Source organism: Xyrauchen texanus, chromosome 4, assembly GCF_025860055.1.
Source record: "Xyrauchen texanus isolate HMW12.3.18 chromosome 4, RBS_HiC_50CHRs, whole genome shotgun sequence".
Classification (NCBI taxonomy): Eukaryota; Metazoa; Chordata; class Actinopteri; order Cypriniformes; family Catostomidae; genus Xyrauchen; species Xyrauchen texanus.
The window spans coordinates 22,286,895-22,309,184 of record NC_068279.1 but is presented as its reverse complement, the minus strand read 5'-3'; the positions used below and the strand labels follow the sequence as shown (position 1 = coordinate 22,309,184).

At 37.6% G+C, this 22,290-nt stretch overlaps 2 protein-coding genes across 3 annotated transcripts; both read left to right on the top strand.

Annotated features, from left to right (window-relative positions):
- The first annotated feature begins 1,047 nt into the window (after positions 1–1,047).
- LOC127634360 (disabled homolog 2-like) lies at positions 1,048–14,522 on the top strand. Of its 2 annotated transcripts, none has more exons than XM_052113900.1 (14): positions 1,048–1,215; positions 6,485–6,753; positions 7,256–7,395; positions 7,612–7,710; positions 7,938–8,069; positions 8,258–8,341; positions 8,776–8,799; positions 8,887–8,937; positions 9,035–9,097; positions 11,415–11,544; positions 12,548–13,192; positions 13,289–13,479; positions 13,593–13,707; positions 13,933–14,522. In XM_052113900.1, the coding sequence occupies exons 2-13, from the start codon at positions 6,606–6,608 to the stop codon at positions 13,665–13,667; spliced, it is 1,782 nt and encodes a 593-aa protein (XP_051969860.1). In that variant the 5' UTR covers positions 1,048–1,215; positions 6,485–6,605; the 3' UTR covers positions 13,668–13,707; positions 13,933–14,522. The 2 variants fall into 2 exon arrangements, with proteins under 2 accessions (XP_051969860.1, XP_051969852.1); XM_052113892.1 differs by lacking the exon at positions 1,048–1,215 and adding an exon at positions 5,148–5,287.
- Positions 14,523–14,921: 399 nt separating this feature from the next.
- LOC127641052 (heat shock protein beta-1-like) lies at positions 14,922–16,115 on the top strand. The gene is made up of 5 exons (XM_052123814.1): positions 14,922–14,942; positions 15,208–15,305; positions 15,347–15,489; positions 15,636–15,702; positions 15,959–16,115. Exons 1-5 carry the CDS (start codon positions 14,922–14,924, stop codon positions 16,113–16,115), a joined length of 486 nt encoding a protein of 161 aa, XP_051979774.1.
- The last annotated feature ends 6,175 nt before the right edge of the window (positions 16,116–22,290 follow it).

Here is a 22,290-nt window from a genome sequence, read left to right as displayed (position 1 = left end):
TTTTATATTAAGAATGTACAAATCTCTAGATGGTAAAAACATAGAAATGTAAACGTAATGTGCCAATAGCCTCTTGACAGAGCATATAACCTAATTTATTCCTGAGGCACATTTTGGGTTTTGATAGCTATCATAATTAGGTAGATAGATTTGACAAAACCTAAGGAAAAGCTGTCCCTTATTTCTCCATGCAGGAAACTGAGTAAGTGAAATCTGAGTAAGACATGTCCCATTTCCGAATACCAAACATTTATTTTGTATACAGTATAGTAATACCCTTAGACTGATTTTGTGTGCCAAAAAGCTTCATGTTCCAGCACAGCTGGAAAACAATCTGGTACAGGTATTGACTGATTAAGGTAAATGCACCAGTTTTTATTCAAACAAAATTTATTTAAAAAACAGTAAATCACAAATGGCATATTTAACATGGAAATGATTCTTGAATACCTCACCAATCAAGAGTGTGGAAACATGTTTTGTTTTTAAGAATATATACACCTTTAAAATAATATTTGTTCCCCTTTAAAAGTGCACAGAAGGTAGATTATGAAATAAATGAATTATGATTTTTAACACAAGACACTTAAAGCTGTAAGCTTATGTGGATGTCTATGTATTACCCTTGATTGATAATGAACCTTAAGTTTCACAAGCAATTTATTGACCCTTTTGTGAATGTCAGCAGGGTTAGCAAGGAAGGAAGGATGAACAAAAGGTTTCTTCACAAATGTTCCAGTGTAAGGAAAAAGCAATCTGCATAATGCACAAGTTTTGTAAATGTATGTAACCATTCTTATTATATTCTTAATTGACAAATGTTGTCAATAATACATTTATGCAGTTCTATCAACAATTAAACATATGCCTTTGGTGTCAGTTACTAAAATGAATTGTCCTTATTAACACAATGTCGATCTTGAATTACATCAGAACAGGTATTCTTACAGTTAGTTAGTTGTAAGGTAACAAGTAGAGGTTATAAAGGACGAGTTAAGGTGGGCTAAACGCGGTACCTGTGGGAGGCGCTGGAGTCTCAGTCAATTTGCTGGCATTCGGCGGCAGGAGCAACTTGAGGAGGCTGTGAACCGCCTGTCTGGAGCAAACTGGTGATTTGGGCTCAACACTCATTCAAACTGTCCATAGTGCTCATCTACTCAATTCTCAGTTTGCTAACAGTGTTCCAGGTATGGAGATCAAGAATGCATAATTGCGGTAAGTGAAGGAGTCCGTGTTAGCTCTGCGTCTCTGGACTGTTGTTTATAAAAAAAAAAAACATGTTGCCTGTAAGATCGCAATAACTTTATACAATACCTGTGATGGAAAAAAGAATGTGATGAATGGAGAAAAATAAATTAAACGTTATGAAACCGCATTTAAATGGCTTGTAAAAATGAAATGACTGCGAGCAGGTGTTGAAATTAATTTGATTTGGACCGCGTGTCCTGCTTAAAGAGCACGCATGTTTTGTTGTCGCGTGCAAATGTTAGTTTGTAAGGGCCAATTTTAGGCACTTTACAAGAGTTATTGGCCCAAGTAAAACGTTAAAAATTTATTTTAAACGTGCCATTAAAGGGAACATGGAATCCGATAAAGTATTTGTTACTGAATACTCCGTTATGGTGTGCTCCTTTATTGGACTGCTTATGCTTTTTTTTTGTTTGTTTGTTTGTTTTTAAAGGGACGTGTTAAATGTATGAGGAAGTGGTGAGAAATATAAGATTTAATGCACAATGTCAGAACAAGCAAACATTATAAATATGATGCCTTGCCATGAACATTGGTGTGTTTATATTATTTTATCATTTTTTATTATTATTCTTTATTGTTCCTGGTTTATTTAATCATACTAGTGTTCATACAGTATTAGAAATGTATTCAACCTTGTATTAAGCTTCTGTTAGGAAGATTACATTTTGTGCATTGATAATGTCGCTTTACTGGTCCTCTATGCTTGTATGACTGCTGATGTAGGATTATTGCCTCTGTTTATGAACACCCTCAACAGTTGCTGAGTCCTCTTGTTTTAATGAGACTTAACAGTTGTGACTTTGGGCTCCATTTAAGTTACTGAACAGCCAGGGCCATGAGACAAGTCCTCATACTTCTAGAATATAAACAAGCCATTACATTGGGTAGTAGTTAACAGAGTTAAAGCAGTTTAGTTTAACAGAAGATCCAAACTTTAGACATATTGACCTCAAAAGTGTTGAACTATCAGAACATTCAGGTAAATAAAACACTACATAGAATTCAACAATACATTTTGCTGTCATTTTAGCCATTTGTGGTCTTCCATACTCCTGGATCAATAATTTTGAAGAATGACTTCAGTTAACTTGAGACTTTATGATTTTGTAAACTTCTTATGAACCTTGTGTGCTTAATCATGCAGGTTGCTCTTGTCATCCTGGTTTTATGGTCCTTTTCACGATGTATGACCCTGGGCTCTGAGCAATAATGAGAATTATCTTTCAGCAATCCTGCCACTGTTTTCCGCTCTTGATAACAAGTCACTATAATCCAAACTCCACTGATAAGCTCTGTTTATATTTCTACTAGTAATGCATCTACTAGTCTTTTGCCTTTTTTTCACTTTGTCAGCTGTTGAGCATCATTTTTTTTTAAACATAACCTCATGCAGGGCTCCAGACTAACAGTTGTGAGCAGTAGCACTGGTGCCGCCAAGTTCTATAGATGGTCTCACCAGCACCTGAGAGGGACGATGGACACCAGTATTGCCTGTAGCACTACAGCGATATTCACACACTAAAAATTATTATAAATTACAAAATAAGCAGATGTTGCAACAATCAGATGGAACAGTCTGTTTATTGAACGCATCTAATTTTCTCACTAGCTGTGTATGGACCTACAATTCCTATGGCAAACATCAAGGGGATAAGTACATGATCACACACCCATAAACAGGGCAAAGTTACTTTATGACTCGCATCAAAATTTAGTCTATTATTAATTGACACACTCACGCAGTACTTTGTTTCATCAATCTCCCTGTGTCTTAATCGGCTCCCTGTGTTCAGAATCGGTATATTGTGAGCACTAATTCGGGCACTGGTAAGGGTTCTGATCCACTGAACATTGGGACACTTATGACTCAATCACCTGCAACACGTTAATGAGCTTGCACATAGAAGCACAGCCATCGCTGAATAAATGGACACTATTGTTCATTTCTGTTGAAGATATTCAAATGTACAGTGTTATTATAACAGATTAATGTCATAAAAAAATATATTGGACTGGATTTTAAAACTTAACAACTCAAATATTTAAAAGATTCACTTTCATATAATTATAAAAGTCATTACAAACATCTCTTTAGAGGAGAAAAGGCTTTTGACTTTATACTTTTACACTTGTGCTTGTCTTCTTAAGAGACTTCAGAAGACATGATGATGTTTCTGGTAATTTAACAAGGTTTTTCTGTGCATTGTGGGATTTATTTTTTTTAGGGAGCACTGGAACGATTTTGCAAATGAGACAGCCCTAAAAATGGCTGACTCTCTGATCAATGCCCTGACTACTGAACTAGGTAACTGATTGATGCGCACCCTGTGTGTGTTTGTCTATGACAGCGTTCCCGTTGAAGAGAGAACCTCAAACACAACATTCCGTAGGTCTGTGAACACTGTGAAAAATAAAGTTGTTTTTGAACCAGCTAGTGTCACCCCAGCTTTAATATATTATGATTTTTTTGGTGGGGCCTGGGTAGCTCAGCGAGTATAGTCAGTGACTACCATCCCTGGAGTTGTGAGTTCGTGACTCCAGCCAGGTCTCCTAAGCAACACAATTTTGCTATGGTTGCTTGGGAGGGTAGAGTCACATGGGGTAACCTCCTCGTGGTCACGATTAGGGGTTCTCGCACTCAATGGGACGCATGGAAAGTTTTGCGTGTCTCGCAGAGAGTAGCATGAGCTTCCAGGTGTTTGGAGTCTCTGCAGTTTCATTGACTGTCTCAGAAGTGGAGGCAACTGCGACGTGTGTGTGTGTGTATATGTATGTATAATATACAGGTATATGCGCGCAAATGCACGTCTCTGTGCTGATCTGTCCATTGAGCCTAGAGCCGCACTAACTGATCCAGGTAGAGCAGTTTCCTTTCGGGTTTGGAACGTTTGCCATTTGATGTTCCTCGTACTATAAAAACCACAGCACACAATCAGAGACTTGGTCAACTCTTGCCCGGGGGAGGGGGGGAGAGATCACTCAGTAGGGAGGGTGGGGGGGGGATTAGATAAATGTAGAACTGTTACTTTTGTTTGTATTGTCTGTGTATGTGTGTGGGTTGAAGTGTGTATGTAGTTTTTGGGTTGAGTGAGTGCGGAAATGAGGGTGTGTATAATGTATTCCTTGTACATGTATATGCCTTGTTATCTTGTCTTCTGTTTGTTGTACGAAACCAAATAAAAATTTGTTCACAAAAAAAAAAGAGACTTGGTCAACCTTGTAGTTGCACCAGTGCAACCTCTTGCAAAGTTTAATTGCACTGTTAGGAAAAATGGTCACAAAATGCTTAATATCATATAGGTCCCCCTCATGCTGCCAAAATGTCCACCTTCCATTGCTCCATGGACCAGTTCTGATGCTTTTGCTGGTGGACGGGTCAGCATGGGCTCTCTGACCAGTCTGCGGCTACACAGCACCATACACAGCAAGCTGCGATACACTGTGTTCTGACACCTTTATATCATGGCCAACTTTGTTTCAGCAATTTGTGCTACAGTAGCTCTTCTCTGGTATCAGACCAGACGGGCTAGCCTTCACTCCATGTGCCTTGAGTGCCCATGACCCTCATGAGCATGCTACTCATCCTATGACTGTCATATGACCTAATAGAACAATGGGTAAATTATCAAATTTTAATGCTGCAAAGTTTTGGCAAATTTCTTGCATCGGTATTATTTTTAGCTCCATTTTGGACACTTTGTGTGTTGTTTTTTTTTTGGGGGGCACCGGCCCTGTAATGATTGTGAACTTGTAAATGTGTTCTATTAGTTCATGTAAAATTAGCAACAGATAATCTTAGTACTTCCAAATGAAACCAGGAAAAAGCTTATCTGGCAAAAGATGAATGCTTGTAGGAGGATATTAAGAATCATGGGGTTGGAGCTGTGTTTTAGGGCTGATGAGCTGCTGGAATAAAATTAACAGATTTTATTTGCCCAACCTTTGATCTGCCCACCTTTGTTCTCTCTCTCTCTTGGTCTCTTCACTTCTTACTGAGAAATGCACAGCTAAACAACATCTATAGGCTGCTCATAAGGTATGTCTTTCAGACTATTTAACTAACTAAATAATAATCGTATCTTATTTGTCTTTCATCGAATAAGACACTGTTAGAATTTATCTGACTGGAAAAGTTTATCCATTTGTTGGCTGATCCTGAATGAGCAGTATTCTGTGTAACACCACTTGAGCTTAATTTTATGCTTTAGCTGGGCAGCCTTTTCTTTGGTCTCTGACATTAGATTAGTCTATGATAAAGATTGCTTAATGCATTTTATATTTCACACAACCACACACTGCAGAGTTTTGTTTCCTACATCCACACTTTTTAAATATAAAATGAGGATGTTTAGTATTTGTTTTATTTGATACATTTTGAATGCTGTGTGGAAATTTTAAAATGTGGGGAATGTGTAAAAATTGAAGTGAAAGACCCCTCTCTCTCTCTCTCTCTCTCTCGCCTTGCCTACAAAGCAGGAATTGTTTTTCTGCTGACGCTGTCAGTGACAAAGACAGAGGAAGCAGAGGAAACGAGTCCATGTCCCTAGTTGAAATAATCTGCAAAGTTTTACTTTCCTTGATTTGTGTAGTAGACCTTCTGAACAACTCATTGAGTTCATTGTACTTTTTAATAACTAGAGGCAATTGATAAATCTGTTTAATTCTTGTCGTCATTGCAGAATAGCCTAAATCCTGACAATGTGATCAGGAGGAACCTTATTAAAGGGTGTTTTGCCAAATAAATATGTGGACATGAAATGGTATTTAATTATCTTTCTTGTAGATTACATTAATCTTTTTCTAGGCAAAATAGTCAATTACAAGTTTGAAAACCATCAGCTTAGAATCAAGATGGACACTGCAGCAATTTTACAATATTTATGTATAATTTTCAATTCCAAGTTAATAGTTCGTTAAGGTATTTAGCACAAACACCTTTGTGGTCATTTTGACTAGTCAGTAATTATTTTGAGACTCATGATGATGCAAATTCTAACTCTCATTGGTGGGTCAATGTTACCATGGGCAACAGTCAAATATACAGTTTAGCAATCATTATACAAAAATATGTGACCCCTTCACGCAACAATTGACCAATCAGAATAAACCATTAAAAAGAGCTGCATGTGTAATAAATACTTGTGACTGAAAATCATGCCCAAAATGTAATTTATATTAGACTCCTTTCATTTACATTTTCTGAATAGCCAATCTCTTGTCTCTTCCTGTCCAGGCACGGTGCCGAGAATGTGTGGTTGCTGAATATCCTACCTGTTTGTGTCCCCTCGTCTGTTCCTGTTTGGCTTAGTTTTTCCCCTCTTTTGCGCTCATTCTCCTGTAACAAAGCACCCATAATGTCACAGCCATCTGATGCTGAGCCGGTCACAGTTGTACCTGCTGCCCCAGCAGAACCCACCACTGAACAAACATTCCCCACTACAACTGCCACAGCACCAACTGCACTTACGACAAAGGCTTCATTCTGGAGGGAGAGAAAAAAAGGTGGGCTGTCACTATTGATTATTTTGTTTATCAAAGTAATTTTGAGGATTAATTGAGCAATCTGTAAGCGAAGATTTAATAACTTTGCAGTGCAGTTGTGTTTGGCTAAAATATGTCCGTTTTAGCTTAAGTTTTGATTTGTTCTCATTTAAATAATTACAATGAAATGCAAATATATTGTGACCAAGTGAAACTACAGCTGACAGACAGTATTTTCAACTTCATCAGTTTGGCCTGTTTAGCACACATTGAGTCTGACAGCAGTGGACTGACTCACCTCCACCTTATTGTCACTTTGTTGAAAATGTTGCATTGTAATCAAGGTTTATTTATTTAAATTTGAGTAATTGTGTCAGCCCCTAATCTTTTATTTTCTGTATATCAGGTTGTCGATAGATAAAAAAAAAAAAAAAAATATATATATATATATGTATATATGTATATATATATATATATATATATATATATGTATGTATATGTATGTGACCCTTTCCCTCCACAGTATCCGAGAAGACCGATGAGTTTCTGCTGGCCAGGTTTCAGGGTGATGGAGTTAGGTATAAAGCCAAGCTTATTGGTGTGGATGATGTCCCAGAAGCCAAAGGGGATAAAATGTCTCAGGATTCCATGATGAAACTAAAGGTGAAAATCCCAAATGGCTAACTTCTGTGAATTTTGATTGTCTCAGTTAATCCTGTAGATATTTAGTCTGTGTTTTTATTTGATTGACCTTGAGAAGCCTGTTTTTTAGTCTTGCTGATGTTTAGCAGGTCTAAAATGGCTTCCTTTTGAACTGATAGCTGCTGAGGTTGGAAGACTACTTTACACTATTTATGGAAGGTTTACTTATGTTTACAGGGCATGGCAATTGCTGCTCGTTCTCAAGGCAAGCACAAGCAAAAAATCTGGGTGAACATTTCTCTAACAGGAATCAAAATTGTGGATGAGAAAACGGGGGTTCGTATTTTAAAGGATGCATTCATTCTTTCAGCTTTGGTGGTGTTAACTGATTAAGCAGCTGATTTTTGAAATGCATAACTAACATTTTTGTGTCTAACTTTGTGTTGACCAAATATATTTCTACCATGTTCTCCATCTCATGCATTCAACATGAAAAAAAGATAAGTAAATCGGTTATATACTAATAAATGTGATCTTTTAATATATCTTTCTCTGTCACTCAGGTTATAGAACATGAACATGCTGTGAATATGATCTCATTTATTGCTCGAGATGTCACTGATAACCGGGCATTTGGATATGTGTGCGGAGCAGAGGGACAGCACCAGTTCTTTGCAATTAAGACTACTCAGCAGGTAATAGTTTGTTTGTGTGACACAAATGACAAAGCTTGCTAATTAAAGTCGCTGCATGCAACGATTGTGTATTTCTAATTTAATCCATTATTTTATTTATGTATGAATTTAGTTTTTAGTATTTTATTTATATCCAAGGTGTAAGCAGAGTTCTTAGTTACACTTCTGCTCCAACCCCTTTGCTATAGGCTGAGCCTCTGGTCATTGATTTGAAGGACTTATTTCAGCTGATCTTCAACATTAAGAAGAAAGAGGAGGAGGCTGTACTGAAGGTGCTGGAGATGGTTTCAATGCTTTTTGACAAGTCAAATTTTCTGAACTGGTGTTTACAATTACATTTAGTAATTTAGTAGCGACTTCGAAATGAGGAACATGCAGTAACAAGCAACAATAACAAGAACATTGCCTTACATTTTTTTAAAAACCTTTTTAGCTTCAAAACATCCAAATAATCACTCCACCCCACTTAGGTGATGCAGATGGCGTAATCACATTTTTACACAGATCTAATTTGAATCACTTAGATATGTCAATCTTTAAAATGTGTTTATTTAGGCATTTAATTTGAATTAATGGAAGGCAAATATTTATTGTCATCTCTAAAGTTGATATCACTATAGGAGGAAGTCACCTGCTACTGATGATCCTAAGATTTGTTTTTTCATTCTTTATAAATGAGTGAAACGATTGATTGCTTCCTTTGCAGGGTGATCAAGGCTCTGTGATCAAGGTGTGTATAAGCATTGGCCTGTATTTAAAAAAATAAATTGCACTAGTATTGCCTTAATATTTATATTACATAATTTTCTATCATTAGAATGGCGATGATACTTTACTCACCCTGGATGGCAAAGAAAATGCTGTGAAAGTTTGTACAATATATCAAATTGGTTTATAAAATCTGATCACACACTGGAAACTGCAATCCTCAAAACATAGGTGTCATATTTGTCTGTTTCTCTTAGACTGTGGATCAGATGGACCTGTTTGGAGATATGTCCACCCCACCTGACATTCACTCTCCTACGGTAATGCTCACTATTCAATGTATCAATTTTCTTATGACTATCCACAGACTTTTGAAATGGACAGTATGCCTTGAGCTTGTTTAATTAATGTAATCTACAGGTATATATTTATTGGCCAAAGCTATCCCTTGGCCCTCATTTATCAATTAGGGTCTCAAGCATTTGTATATGATTTTAATATCTGCTTTTGACATTAACTTCACACTGTTTATTAAATTAAAGTCCTGTTGGCCAGAAGATGGCACCCAAGCCAAAGAAATGGGGGGGACAACCTATTACTAGTGTTTGAGACCCTTTTTTGGAAACATTTATCTGATACTGTAGATGCAGAACTTTGGACTTTATTTTTAAATTCTTTTATCAGAGAAATTATCAAGTGTTTTATCTTTCAGATTCTTTTAAGATTCTACCACTAACCTGTTATTTTTTTTTTCTTCATATCTCCAAATCTTTTGTATGTCCCCCTAAAATCAGCCTGACAGTGTTCTGCTGCTTGACTTTGCTGTTGTGATTGATGACAATCAAGTCACCCCTAAAGGAAATCCATTCATCTCGTACCCACCTACCCTCAGCAATACACAAGCTGACAGACCCTTTTCTTCCACATCTCTTTTCCCTACTCTTAGTCCAGATCCCTTTAGTGATGATCCATTTTATCCCTTCAGTGATCAATCTGATTCCATGTTTTCTTCCAATGAAGAGTCAGGTCTTTGTAATATCCTCTCGTATGGGCCAAACTCACAGCAAAGCCAGAGAGAGAACTCCTCCCCAAACAGTCAGCAATTAAATGGACAATCTTATACACCGTGGTCGCATTCACAAGTAAACAAGCTTCCTTTAAGCAATCTGAGTTCTGAAAGCAATACCCACTTTAGTCAGAATCCCTTTAACTCTGTGAGGAACCCACCCATCTTAAATGGGTTATACAAATCAGGTCCACCTGTTCTCCAAACTCCTCTCTTGTGTAATGGGTCAAACCAATCAGTGATATTGTATCAAACCTCACCCATCAATAATGGCAAAACACTGCCACCCAGTGCCCAAAATGGAGGGTTGATGGTCCTTTGCCCCCCACCTCAAAGCTTGAAGTCTGGATGCATGCGAAGGAGAGAGAAGGTGAACATTTGTAATGAGAAACTCCTTACAGAGTTCTCAGTGTTACTACACAGTTCAAGGCTGAGAGAGACTACAAGGACTGTGCTGTGCAGGATATACAAAATGATCAGTGTTACAGTGATTCAAAGCTGGCACAGCCATCCTTTTGGATTTATCAGTTTCAAGAATTTTAACAATGATTAACTTATGACCAGAATCCTCTTGTGAAGTTATTGGTATTAGAAGACAAGTACTCTAATGGATGGTTTAAAAACGATGGTTAAGAAAAGTCCTTGTAGTCAGTCTCTTATGTTTGTCAAGATAAGTACAGTTTGGTTTGGGGGAAGGTGTTTAGGTTTTCAGCACACACAAATCACATTATTACTTGTATTTAACTTGTGTTAAAGGGAAAGTTCACCCAAATGTAAAAATCTGTAATTTACACTCCCTCATGTTGTTCCAAAATTTGTATTCCTCAGTGCATAACATCTGCAGTGTTCCACAATGTTAGTATCAGTCAACATTCACTTCCATTGCATCTTTTGTTTTCAATACAAAGACAGTGAATGGTGTCTAAGGCTGTCAACCTGCCTATTCTCCTTTTTGTGTTCCAAGGAAGAAAGTCATATAATTTTGGAACAACATAAGGGTCTGTAAAATATGACCATTTTCATTTTGGGTGTACTCCCTTTAAGGGACATGGCATTGATGTCCTTTTGCTTTGAGTGTCTTCAAAATTGGTATTGTGCTTTTTCTGATTAATAACACCACCAAATGATGCCAACTGGCCTTGATCCTTTTTCTATCCTCTATATATCTAAACTAAAATGTTCATAATAAACATTAAATTAAACACAATTCTTTCCTGTTTGTATGGTGGTAGATAACTTCCACATGCTTGACTAAACCATTTCATTTTCATTGTCAGTTCATGGGCACTTAGACATAACAACTATATTAAAATTGCCCTAAGACACTGTCTGTTTCCCTGTGCCTCCTGTGAAGGGTAAGTATTAGTTCCACCATGTCAACCTGCCACCAAGAAGTTTTGAATGTATTGACCGGCAATTGGATATGACTGTAAAATTGTTTTTTTTTTTTTTTTTTGTCATTTATTATTACTACTTGGAATAATTTCTTGCATTTGAATTAGATGTTGCTCAAGTGGCAGTGTAGTAATGTGCCGATCACTCAGTGTTTTATAATAACATTGCCTCCACAGTCACCTGGAAATGACCTGTTTGGAGCTGACCTCTTTGCTCCAACCCAGAATGAGTCTGTGCCCTCAAACCAAAACTCCTCCATTCCAGTTGAACTATTCAACACTACACCAGCCTCCATGAATGCTCTTGGTAAAACTGATCTCATTTTAGTTTCATTTATTTTTGACATGCCATCACCTAGTTCTAGTGTTAAGCTACAGTATATTCTGGCAAATATTAATAGCTTTAACCATAAATCATGTTGTTCTCAGTTACTGATAGAGTAAGCTCAAGTTGGTTTTTAACAACTTTTTTTGTATTTAATTAAAGAGATAATTCTCATTTTCTCACCCTCATGATATCCCAGGTGTGTATGACTTTCTTCACAAGAAAAAATTAAGAAAAATAGAACAATATCTCAGCTCAGTGGGTCCTTAAAATGCAAGTGAATGGAGATCTCTCCTTTTTGAGGCTCCAAAAATCAGACCGTCAGCATAAATGTCATCCATATTAGACCAACTGTCAAATGATTATCTTCTAAAGCTATGTGATTGCTTTAGGTGTGAAAAAGATTATTAAGTACCTTTTTAAACTCTAAATCATGCATCAGATTGGCAGCGGTACACGCATGTGATTTAATCGCTTTGGCATTTGAAACGCACTAGAACTGAAGCATGTGCTTCCCAGCCGGAAGAGCAGCGCGGTTTACAATTGAGGAACACTGTACAGTAGCTTGATTGGTTTTGGTTTAGATCAGTTATTATCTGTTTCTTTACTTTCAATTGTGCATTTGTGTACTTATCCTGGATGTCTCCGAGTGGAGAATGTGAAAGTGCGTCAGTATCCTGGCAATGCGAAGACTCCTCACGAGAGGGTGTAGTTAAAAGGTACTTTTATTTATAATTTTTTCGCACCAGAAGTGATCATATCGCCTTGAAAGACATCCATTTACCACTGGAGCCTAATCGATGTTTATGCTGTTTTTTTTTTTTTGAGCTTCAAAAGATAAATCTCTGCTTTTAACATGCTGTTTTCTGCTTGGCTTCTTAAAGAAAGGAATATTGTTTGGATGGCATTGCGAACATTTAACTTTTTTATTTTATCTAGATCTGTTTCATGTAGTTGTATTAAATGTTATTTTGGTGTTCTATAGGTTCATTGTCTCTGGGCCCTGCTTCTGTAATTCAAACTCCTGGAACAGCCCCTTCTCCATGGGGTCAGACACACACAATGTTTTATCCTCAGGGTGGTGTTCCTCAAGTATCAGTTCCAGGGGCACTGCCAAAACCTTTTCCTCAACTGCCTGCCTTTGGAGGTCTGACTGCACCGGCATGGGTGCCGCAAGGAGCTTCACCTTATGGTCCACCAGCTGCCACACAAGCCTGGGGTCAACCAGGAACCCCAGCACCTGTTGGGGCCTGGCCCACCTCTGGTCCTATGGCCAGCACATTCCAACCAAACCAATTCAATCAAAGGATGACTCCTAGTGCAATGATGGGTGGGCAGCAGGGTGCTATGGTTCCCCCTCGTCCTCCACCACATCCCCCGGTGAAAGAAGAACCCCCAACAGTCAAAAGTGCCTTCACCACATTGGACCCCCTTGGGGAGAAGGAAACGAAAACTGGAAAAGACATGTTCAAAGACTTCCAGATGGTCAAGCCCCAGAAAGCTGATCAAGGAAATGACCCAAGCACCAATGGCTCCTTTGACCAGTACTTTTCCAGCAAGGTTGGCTTGGCTCAAGGGGTGGCTGACCATGATGACTTTGGCATTAACCAAATATCAGTTAGCTTAAATGGTATACATTTAATTTTACAATCTGTTACTTGTAGTTTAAGGCATACAGCGTAGAAACTTTGCAGTTTGATAATTTGCATCATTCATCTTTTTCCAGGGCCATCTAAACTTGCTCCTCAGCAGTCCTCCCCTCTGGGTCTGACCCTAATCCCAACAACAGGGCTTTTGGATTCTGCCTTTACACTTAATGCATCCGCTATATCTTCAAACCCAACTCTTGCAGCAGGCTCGAACATTTTTGATGAAGCTTTTGGAAATTACCCCTTTGGCGCACCACCCCTGAATACAGTATGTGCATTAGTTCTTTTGAATTATTTTATGATTGTTGGTTTAGATGTGGTGTTTTGGAATTTTTTTTTTTAATTTTATATGTGGGTTCCTTTGCTTGTTTTCTGTCACAGAGCACTCCAGCCACTCAGTCTGCTAACTCTGCAGATGCTTTTGGAGACCCTTTTGGGGGAAATCCATTTGCCTGAATACATTTGCCTTTGTAACTTCTCTTCTCTAGCACTTCTGGTGAGAAACCATGGACACACAAGCACGCACACTTTCTCATAGCTCTAATTTGGGACATAAGTGACAGTTATACTGTAGCTGTAGCTGTTTTGCTAAACATTATCACAAATATTAGGACTTTATTTTTCTTTTTTTATATTTAAATATAATATTATTTATGTTAATGTTCTTACATTTTCAGTGCATTTTGATTTTGGTCCAATAACCTGTTCAAACTTTTTTCAGTACACTCCCATTGCGCCAGTGCTGCTGAGCCAGAGGACCACACAAGCACTTTAGAGTTGCTATTTGCATTTCACTTCATGGAAAAACAATGTGCACATTTAAAACCTTTTTCTAATATTTTGTGCTCCACTGTCTTATCTGCTGTAACCTCTCTTTCTGTGCCTTTTATTACTGATCACAGATTAGCCCTTCTCTTCATACCCATTTCAAAGCAAAGCCATTCATCAAGTTGAGAATTGAAGTAGGGTTCTGTTTAAGAATGTAATTGAGAAGGAGGTAGAACAAAACAATGTGCAACAATGTACACTCTTTGTCTGTATATGAGTATTCTTGACATTTATGATAGTATAATGCTTCATCCATATGATTTGTCATTTAAAGAGTGAATTATGTTGTGGCTTATTTTGTGACATTGTTTTTCTTAATATACTCTGGAAACAAATAAATAAATAAAGGTCAGATCTGGATGACAATATGCTCTTAATTTGTCTGAATGGACTTTTGACAGTATGCAAATTTGTTTTCTCACAAACTTTAATAGTGTTAAGGCTCTTTAGAGAAGTTTCAGAGCTTTTCTTAGATGCTGAAAATGGCATAAAATGACATGAGGTTTTTTGGGGGGGGGCAAAAATCTTGACCGAAATAATCCAATACCATAATTTCATGTGAAATTGTTCTAGTTTTATTACATTTATAGTAACTATATGCTGACTGATGTATTACGATGATAATTTGAGCATTATGTTTTTTAGTAGAATCTGATTAACCTTTTGTATAGCTTTTATCTGCTCTATAGTTTACAGAACTGAGGAATTCTCTAGAGGTGATATAAAGGCTGTAAACACATTTTGCAACCAAGTTAGTTACCATGGTAAAAGAGAGAACCATTATGTAACCAGAGTATTGACACCACCAAAGAAATGACACTGTTGCTAGTGTCCTTATTGTAATTTGCCATTTATCCCTTTAGATCTATTAATACAGACAGGATGGCATCACTGTGTCAGACTGTAACACTGGGGTGAATGACTTTTTTGATGTTTCAGACTGGAAAACTGGAATGGAGTCTAAACAGACCAGCACAATATAAAAGCTAGGGAGTAGCATTTTTCTGTAGGTGTTGGCAAATCAGATTTACTTTTGCTGATTAGATACTTAAAAGTCTTACTTTTAACATTTATTTTGAATATGCCTTGTCGTTTGTTTCACCGGAATGGTTGCTGGGACCCTCTCCAGGGCAGAACAGAAAATAAAACTTTTTGATCAAAACACCAGCCTCCCTGTTTCCTTGAACCTGATGAAGATAGCTGGATAGATTCAGCCAGGAAACAATTGGATACATCCACCTGGCCAGGATCTATGTATGTGCCTCTGTAGCTCTGTGTATTGAGATTCCATGTACTTAATTTATTAGATCCAAAGGACAGGTTTACGATGCAGTGTGTGAACAAAAAAAAAAAGGGCAGCAAAACTGGAAAGTCTGTCTAAATGTTAATCCAATTTCTCTTGAGATTAGCATCAAAACCAAGGAGGGATATTTGGAGATAATGGGTAAATGTAGGTTTGACTTTATTTTACCAGAAGATGTAAAATGCTGATGCACTGCATATTTATGTTAACAAACAACAGCCTTTGCATTGACAACACCGATTTTCTAAAGATCTTAATGACATGCTCTTTGATAGCTCTGTTTTATTAAATAGGCATTTGTAAAGAAAAAAGGCAGGAAAATCATGGATCAGTCTCCAGAAGCTTTACAAGAAAATACAAGGCTTTATTTTTTTACCTTAACTTAATTTGTGTCATCGTTCTTACATTCTCTTAACTTCTCTTTTTAAATATGACAAGAAAATGTGTCAAATAACATGTTATCTCTCCAAACTGAACCTACAGTAGAAGGAAATATACTGATTTCAATGTAATGTATACTGTGCAACTGCATTTTATATTTAGAGCTCTGTTGAATGTAGGGCATTGCTCCATCATTACCCATGGTTGGTTTCATTTTTCTTGTGTAATTCATTAGGCTTCCAGTCGACTTCGACTTAAAACAGATCAGCTCCATGCTGTCTCCAGATGGTACTCTTTCAATAGAGGCCCCATTACCTGGCTCTAATCTCAGTCTTCCTGAAGAGATTGTCATCCCAATTCACATTATTATTTACCTGCAAAGTAACTCATAGTTATCATTTGTGTAAACATCATATATATACACTCACCTAAAGGATTATTAGGAACACCATACCAATACTGTGTTTGACCCCCTTTCGCCTTCAGAACTGCCTTAATTCTACGTGGCATTGATTCAACAAGGTGCTGAAAGCATTCTTTAGAAATGTTGGCCCATATTGATAGGATAGCATCTTGCAGTTGATGGAGATTTGTGGGATGCACATCCAGGGCATGAAGCTCCCGTTCCACCACATCCCAAAGATGCTCTATTGGGTTGAGATCTGGTGACTGTGGGGGCCATTTTATTACAGTGAACTCATTGTCATGTTCAAGAAACCAATTTGAAATGATTCGAGCTTTCTGACATGGTGCATTATCCTGCTGGAAGTAGCCATCAGAGGATGGGTACATGGTGGCCATAAAGGGATGGACATGGTCAGAAACAATACTCAGGTAGGCCGTGGCATTTAAACGATGCCCAATTGGCACTAAGGGGCCTAAAGTGTGCCAAGAAAACATCCCCCACACCATTACACCACCACCACCAGCCTGCACAGTGGTAACAAGGCATGATGGATCCATGTTCTCATTCTGTTTACGCCAAATTCTGACTCTACCATCTGAATGTCTCAACAGAAATCGAGACTCATCAGACCAGGCAACATTTTTCCAGTCTTCAACTGTCCAATTTTGGTGAGCTCTTGCAAATTGTAGCCTCTTTTTCCTATTTGTAGTAGAGATGAGTGGTACCCGGTGGGGTCTTCTGCTGTTGTAGTCCATCCGCCTCAAGGTTGTGCGTGTTGTGGCTTCACAAATGCTTTGCTGCATACCTCGGTTGTAACGAGTGGTTATTTCAGGCAAAGTTGCTCTTCTATCAGCTTGAATCAGTCGGCCCATTCTCCTCTGACCTCTAGCATCAACAAGGCATTTTCAGCCCACATGACTGCCGCATACTGGATGTTTTTCCCTTTTCACACCATTCTTTGTAAACCCTAGAAATGGTTGTGCGTGAAAATCCCAGTAACTGAGCAGATTGTGAAATACTCAGACCGGCCCGTCTGGCACCAACAACCATGCCACGCTCAAAATTGCTTAAATCACCTTTCTTTCCCATTCTGACATTCAGTTTGGAGTTCAGGAGATTGTCTTGACCAGGACCACACCCCTAAATGCATTGAAGCAACTGCCATGTGATTGGTTGATTAGATAATTGCATTTATGAGAAATTGAACAGGTGTTCCTAATAATCCTTTAGGTGAGTGTGTATATATATATATATATATATATATATATATATATATATTCAAAGAATTGCAAGTTTTTTCTAAACAACTTTCATAAAAAAATATGGCAAGATCAAAACCTTTTGGTTTTGAAGACTAACATTAGAACAATTTATAAATATTGTCTTTACAACAGGATATTCATTGTATCATAATCTGACATCATTACCAAATGAATAACATGACCAAAGACAGAAGTGTATATTCTGACTTCTGAGATTAGCTTTGTCTTACATTGGTTATATTTTGATAATTAAACAATACATAAATTGTGCTGTATGTTTTTTATCTCATGATGTTTTAAAATTCTTGGTAACACTAAGAATAACACCTTGGTAACGCCAATTCTTGGTAACAATAAGATTCTATTTGTTAACATTAGTTAATGCATTAGGTATCATGAACAAACAATTATCAATAAATGTTTAACAGCATTTATACATCTTAAAAATCCACGATCCCGGTTCCGGGATTTAAAATTACGTCAGTAATAATGTACTTCCAATTTTAAATGTATGCGGAGGAGTTATGAGCTCATATCTGGTACCATTTGAAAGCTTAGAATGTCTACTTTCTTGAGATATGCATCACTTTGGCATTTGTTTTACACTAAGTAACTTATTTACAATAAATTACATAGTTCCACCCATCAAAAGTCGTGTCATAATTATGTGCGTTTTTGAATACATATGTCTCATATCGCTCAAATATGACGCACATGTACAAACCATGTATCAAATGAAAGCTCTCATTGCCAGTAAGAAGTTCCAATAAGTCTTTTTATTGAGGTATAATCACATATCTAATACACTTCGAATGAATCATGAAGTATACAATCATACAAGTGAAATTATTGAATATTTGCCGTGCTACTCGCACTAGACAGCACAGTTAGCCACAAATGCTACATAATCTTTTACCTTAGGTTATTCTCTGCAAAATGAGCCGTTTTTCAGTGTTTTCTGTGGTTGTGTGCCCAAGTAATCCCTCGATATGTCACACGAGTGCAGAAACACCACAAAGTAATGTTATATGATATTCAACAATCCAGGAAAATATGTAAACATCCGATCCGGATAAAGCATATATTGCCGTAAAGCTTAGACCCTCCGCTTTCCGGCAATGTCTCTCAAGATCAAATAGACCAATCAGGGGCTGTGATATTGCATCCAGACTGTGAAGTGATCACTGGGTAGGTTACGTGCCCAAAACACACAGACGCGTCTCACCAGACACCTGAGCGCATATTTACCACTTTCAACAGTGTTTTATGTAATGACAAAGGGTTTTCTGTAAAATTACACTGGGATTTTGCATTTATAGCACTGTATATGGGTATGGGGAGACTTTAGATTTGGGTAGGCGGAAAGTACACCAAAAAAGGTAATATTCCTCCCTTCAAATAAATTGAAATAAATATTAAATAAAACATGATACAGACAAAATTCCTTTTTCAGGTATTTGCTGACATCTAGTGGAAACAGCCAAAACTGTCTGCTTGCTGCTAGGGTTTACAGGGCTTGAGTTATATACACTTTCAAAAATGAATTTATATAAAAAAAATCAAAAAGCGTCTCTTTTTTTAGGAGGGTTATTACTGTTCAGACAACATATATTTAATTTTTTTTTATTTTTAGCAGTGTAGATTTATATCTGTTATTTTTCAGTTGTGGCTGACTATCAAACTAGACAATAAAAGAAAGTTGAATGTTTTTATTTTGCTGTATTTATTCATTCCTCACACACAGAGGATTTAACCTGAACCAGGCTTAACTCCTGAACTCCTAGCATTACTCTCTCTCTCTCTCTCTCTCTCTCTCTCTCTCTCTCTCTCTCTCTCTCTCTCTCTCTCTCTCTCTCTCTCTCTCTCTCTCTCTCTCTCTGTGTGTGTGTGTGTGTGTGTGTGTGTGTGGCCTGCCAGTGAGCAATGGACATACGACAGTTCTTTAAAAGAAAAAAGACAGATTCAGGTGAGAGACTAGAGACAGTCCATAATGACCTCTTGTTTTTTGTTTTTTTTGTTCTTCTAAAGCTAACAGATAATGCAAAACAGCTATCTGTTGTTGTATCAAATTACTTATCTAGGCAATGGTCCCCTGCTTTTATTTTTTTATTTATTTCAAACCCACAATGGAGAATACAGCTTCTCTTGTGAAAGGAATTTGTGATTTAAAAAAGTTTCTAAGCCCAATAATAATAATAATAAAGACATTTAAAATGGCACGCCTCTGTGTGCCTTTTGATCATATCTTTAGAATCTGTAAATGGTCTCCATAAAATTTTTGTGACATGACAAACTGACCTCAACTCTCCTGCCAAACAATATATTTGTGTATGATTGTCAGTGCCAAGTCAGGGAGATGGAGAAGGGAGATTGTCAGGGAGATGGAGAAGGAGAAAGGGAAAGGGAAAGGGAGAGCATGCAGGAAGAACCAGGTGAGGAAACAACAACAATAAATTGACATATAGTGAATAGTGGCAAGCAAAACACTCATACTCCTATACTAACTTATTGGCATTAAGTAGCCTATATTACATTTACTTTTTGTAACATTATTTTACACCACATTTTTTCATAATAAAGGAGGAGGAAAACAACAGGGAGAGTACATAAGGGATGAGAGGGAATTGACTAGTGAAAGAAATGAAGAGACAGAGGGAGTGCAACATAGAGACCACCAAGCCAAAGCAGCAGAGACAGAAGAGAGCTGTTCAGACTTAGGGGATAAGGACACTGGTCCTAAACAGTTAAAGCTGTCTCAATACCTTCATACTCAGTTTGGCACACTAAAAAGAGCCTTTCAAGAACCATTTTTTGTAAATAATTTACAGAAGATGAATGACATTTTGTTGTCCAAGTACCTCAAGTGTTCAATGACAATAAAGTTGAATCTAATCTAACCAATCTGATGATAAAAAAGGAGGCAATGGTCAGGAAAACCAGCGAAGTGAAGAAGGTTTTGTGTTTGTTACAGGGGGCTGTCTGTGTGAACTCTCACAATTAAGCTGGTGCTCTGAAAAGGTCTCAAAAAAAAAGAAAACAAAACCTGGATTTTGGAGTTAGTTGAACCAATGTTAAAATGATAAAGTTATTTTTTGTTTTTGTGTGAAAAGAGGGTGGGTGGTGGCAGTGGGGCTCATTAGGTGCTCAGCACCCCTAAAGCTCTGACCCTAGAATCGCCCCTGATTTACTTTCTTTTTTTTTTTTTTTTTTTATAATTCCCTAATATTTGGAACCCTTAATACTACTCCGTCAGGCGTGAACTGCAGTGCTGCTCTCGCGCTTCATTAGTTTAATATGATTTCATTTTACGTTAAATGAGATCAAACGACTATTCGACAATGAACATTTTTCTCGTCATTTTTTTTTTTTTGATGATGTCGATAATGTCGACTAATCGTTTCAGCCCTAATGCAAATGATAATATGCTTTTAAACTCACCTGCTTTGGTTGCTTGAATTAATCCGGGTGTCTTGTCTTTAAGGTGCTTTATTAAGTTTGTGTTTCCTCCTTTCCTCAGAAAATTGTGAAAGCACCGTTTACAAATACGTTTTTGCTGATCTGTGATGTTTCCCTTTTCATCAGCCTCAAATAAAAAGAATTTCCAAACCTGGCTTTTTCCACTTTTCATTTCGACAAGATTAGGTTGAGACTCCACAGCAGCTTTGCTTGTCATCATCTTTTGCTTGTTGTGAGTGTTCAAAAGTTCCCGATTCTGCATGGGTACTCCGGTACCTTCAGAAATTCTGGTATCGTAAACATTTTTTTGTTTCAGTACTGACTTGGTACCGGAGTACTGGCATTTTTGACAACACTACTATGAACTAACATCAGTGATTGCCTTCTTAGCCATATCCTGTGCATTTTTTTCTTCCTGGACAATATCCACTTCACCCTTAATTTGGACATGGCCAGCCTCAAGCTTCTTCTTGGTGCTCAGAAGGCTTGTTCTGAACTAGAGGAAATAGTATGTGAAAATCTTACATCTGTACTTGATTGCAATTGTGTTAAGAGAAATTGTTTAATGATTACCTGAGTGCAGTAGTCCAACACACTTACTGGTGTCCACCATCTCTTGTTCAACCACTTTGCAGCCTCTCCCCGTCTGCTCCAGAGCAGCTCGCAACTCCTCAATCTCAGCCTGCATCAGAGTTCTCCTGTGCAAAAACAGACTCTCTGTAAATTCAAAGGCAATAATTAAGTAATTGTTTTATAAAAAGTCCAAAAAGAGCAAACCAAAATTTCACAAATCAAGATCTTACCAGTAAGCATGAACAGAAGATGTTTGGTATATGATTTTTGCCATCACTACTTCTGCATCATATACTGGCAGCCACTTGTAGGGGTTCACAGTATCATAACAGTCCAGAGTAGGTCTGAAATGAGCAGAGAAGTGGTCAGATTTCAGAGGCACAAAGTCAATTTGAATGCTGTTTTACTTTGCTTCTGAATCTACGCAAATCATCCATGCTTCATAATGCTCTTTGAGGTTATACAGCACAGTGGGTTCGTTGAGATGGGTCATCATGGCCATGTCCTCAGACTTGGGTGGATTCATTGGATGGACATCATCCTCCTTAGCAACTCTCTCCTATAAATGTCATCCAGCTTATATTAGATTTACAAGTGAAAATATGCAATGAGTAATGAATTGAGCATCAAGTTTATATGGAAAATTCACCTCCTTAGTGTCAAATGCATCAACGGTGACTTTGCCACCAAATCTGCTCTTGATTGTTCCTTTGACATACAGCTCTTTATCATCAACCACAAAGCAGGCAGTCTTGGCATTGAAGGGCTTGTTCTGAGCCTCAATTCTCTCCTTCTCAGGCTTATAGGTAAATGGCAGCCTTGCCATAAACGGCCATCTCCGCATCTGTACTCATGGTGGCAGCTTACTAA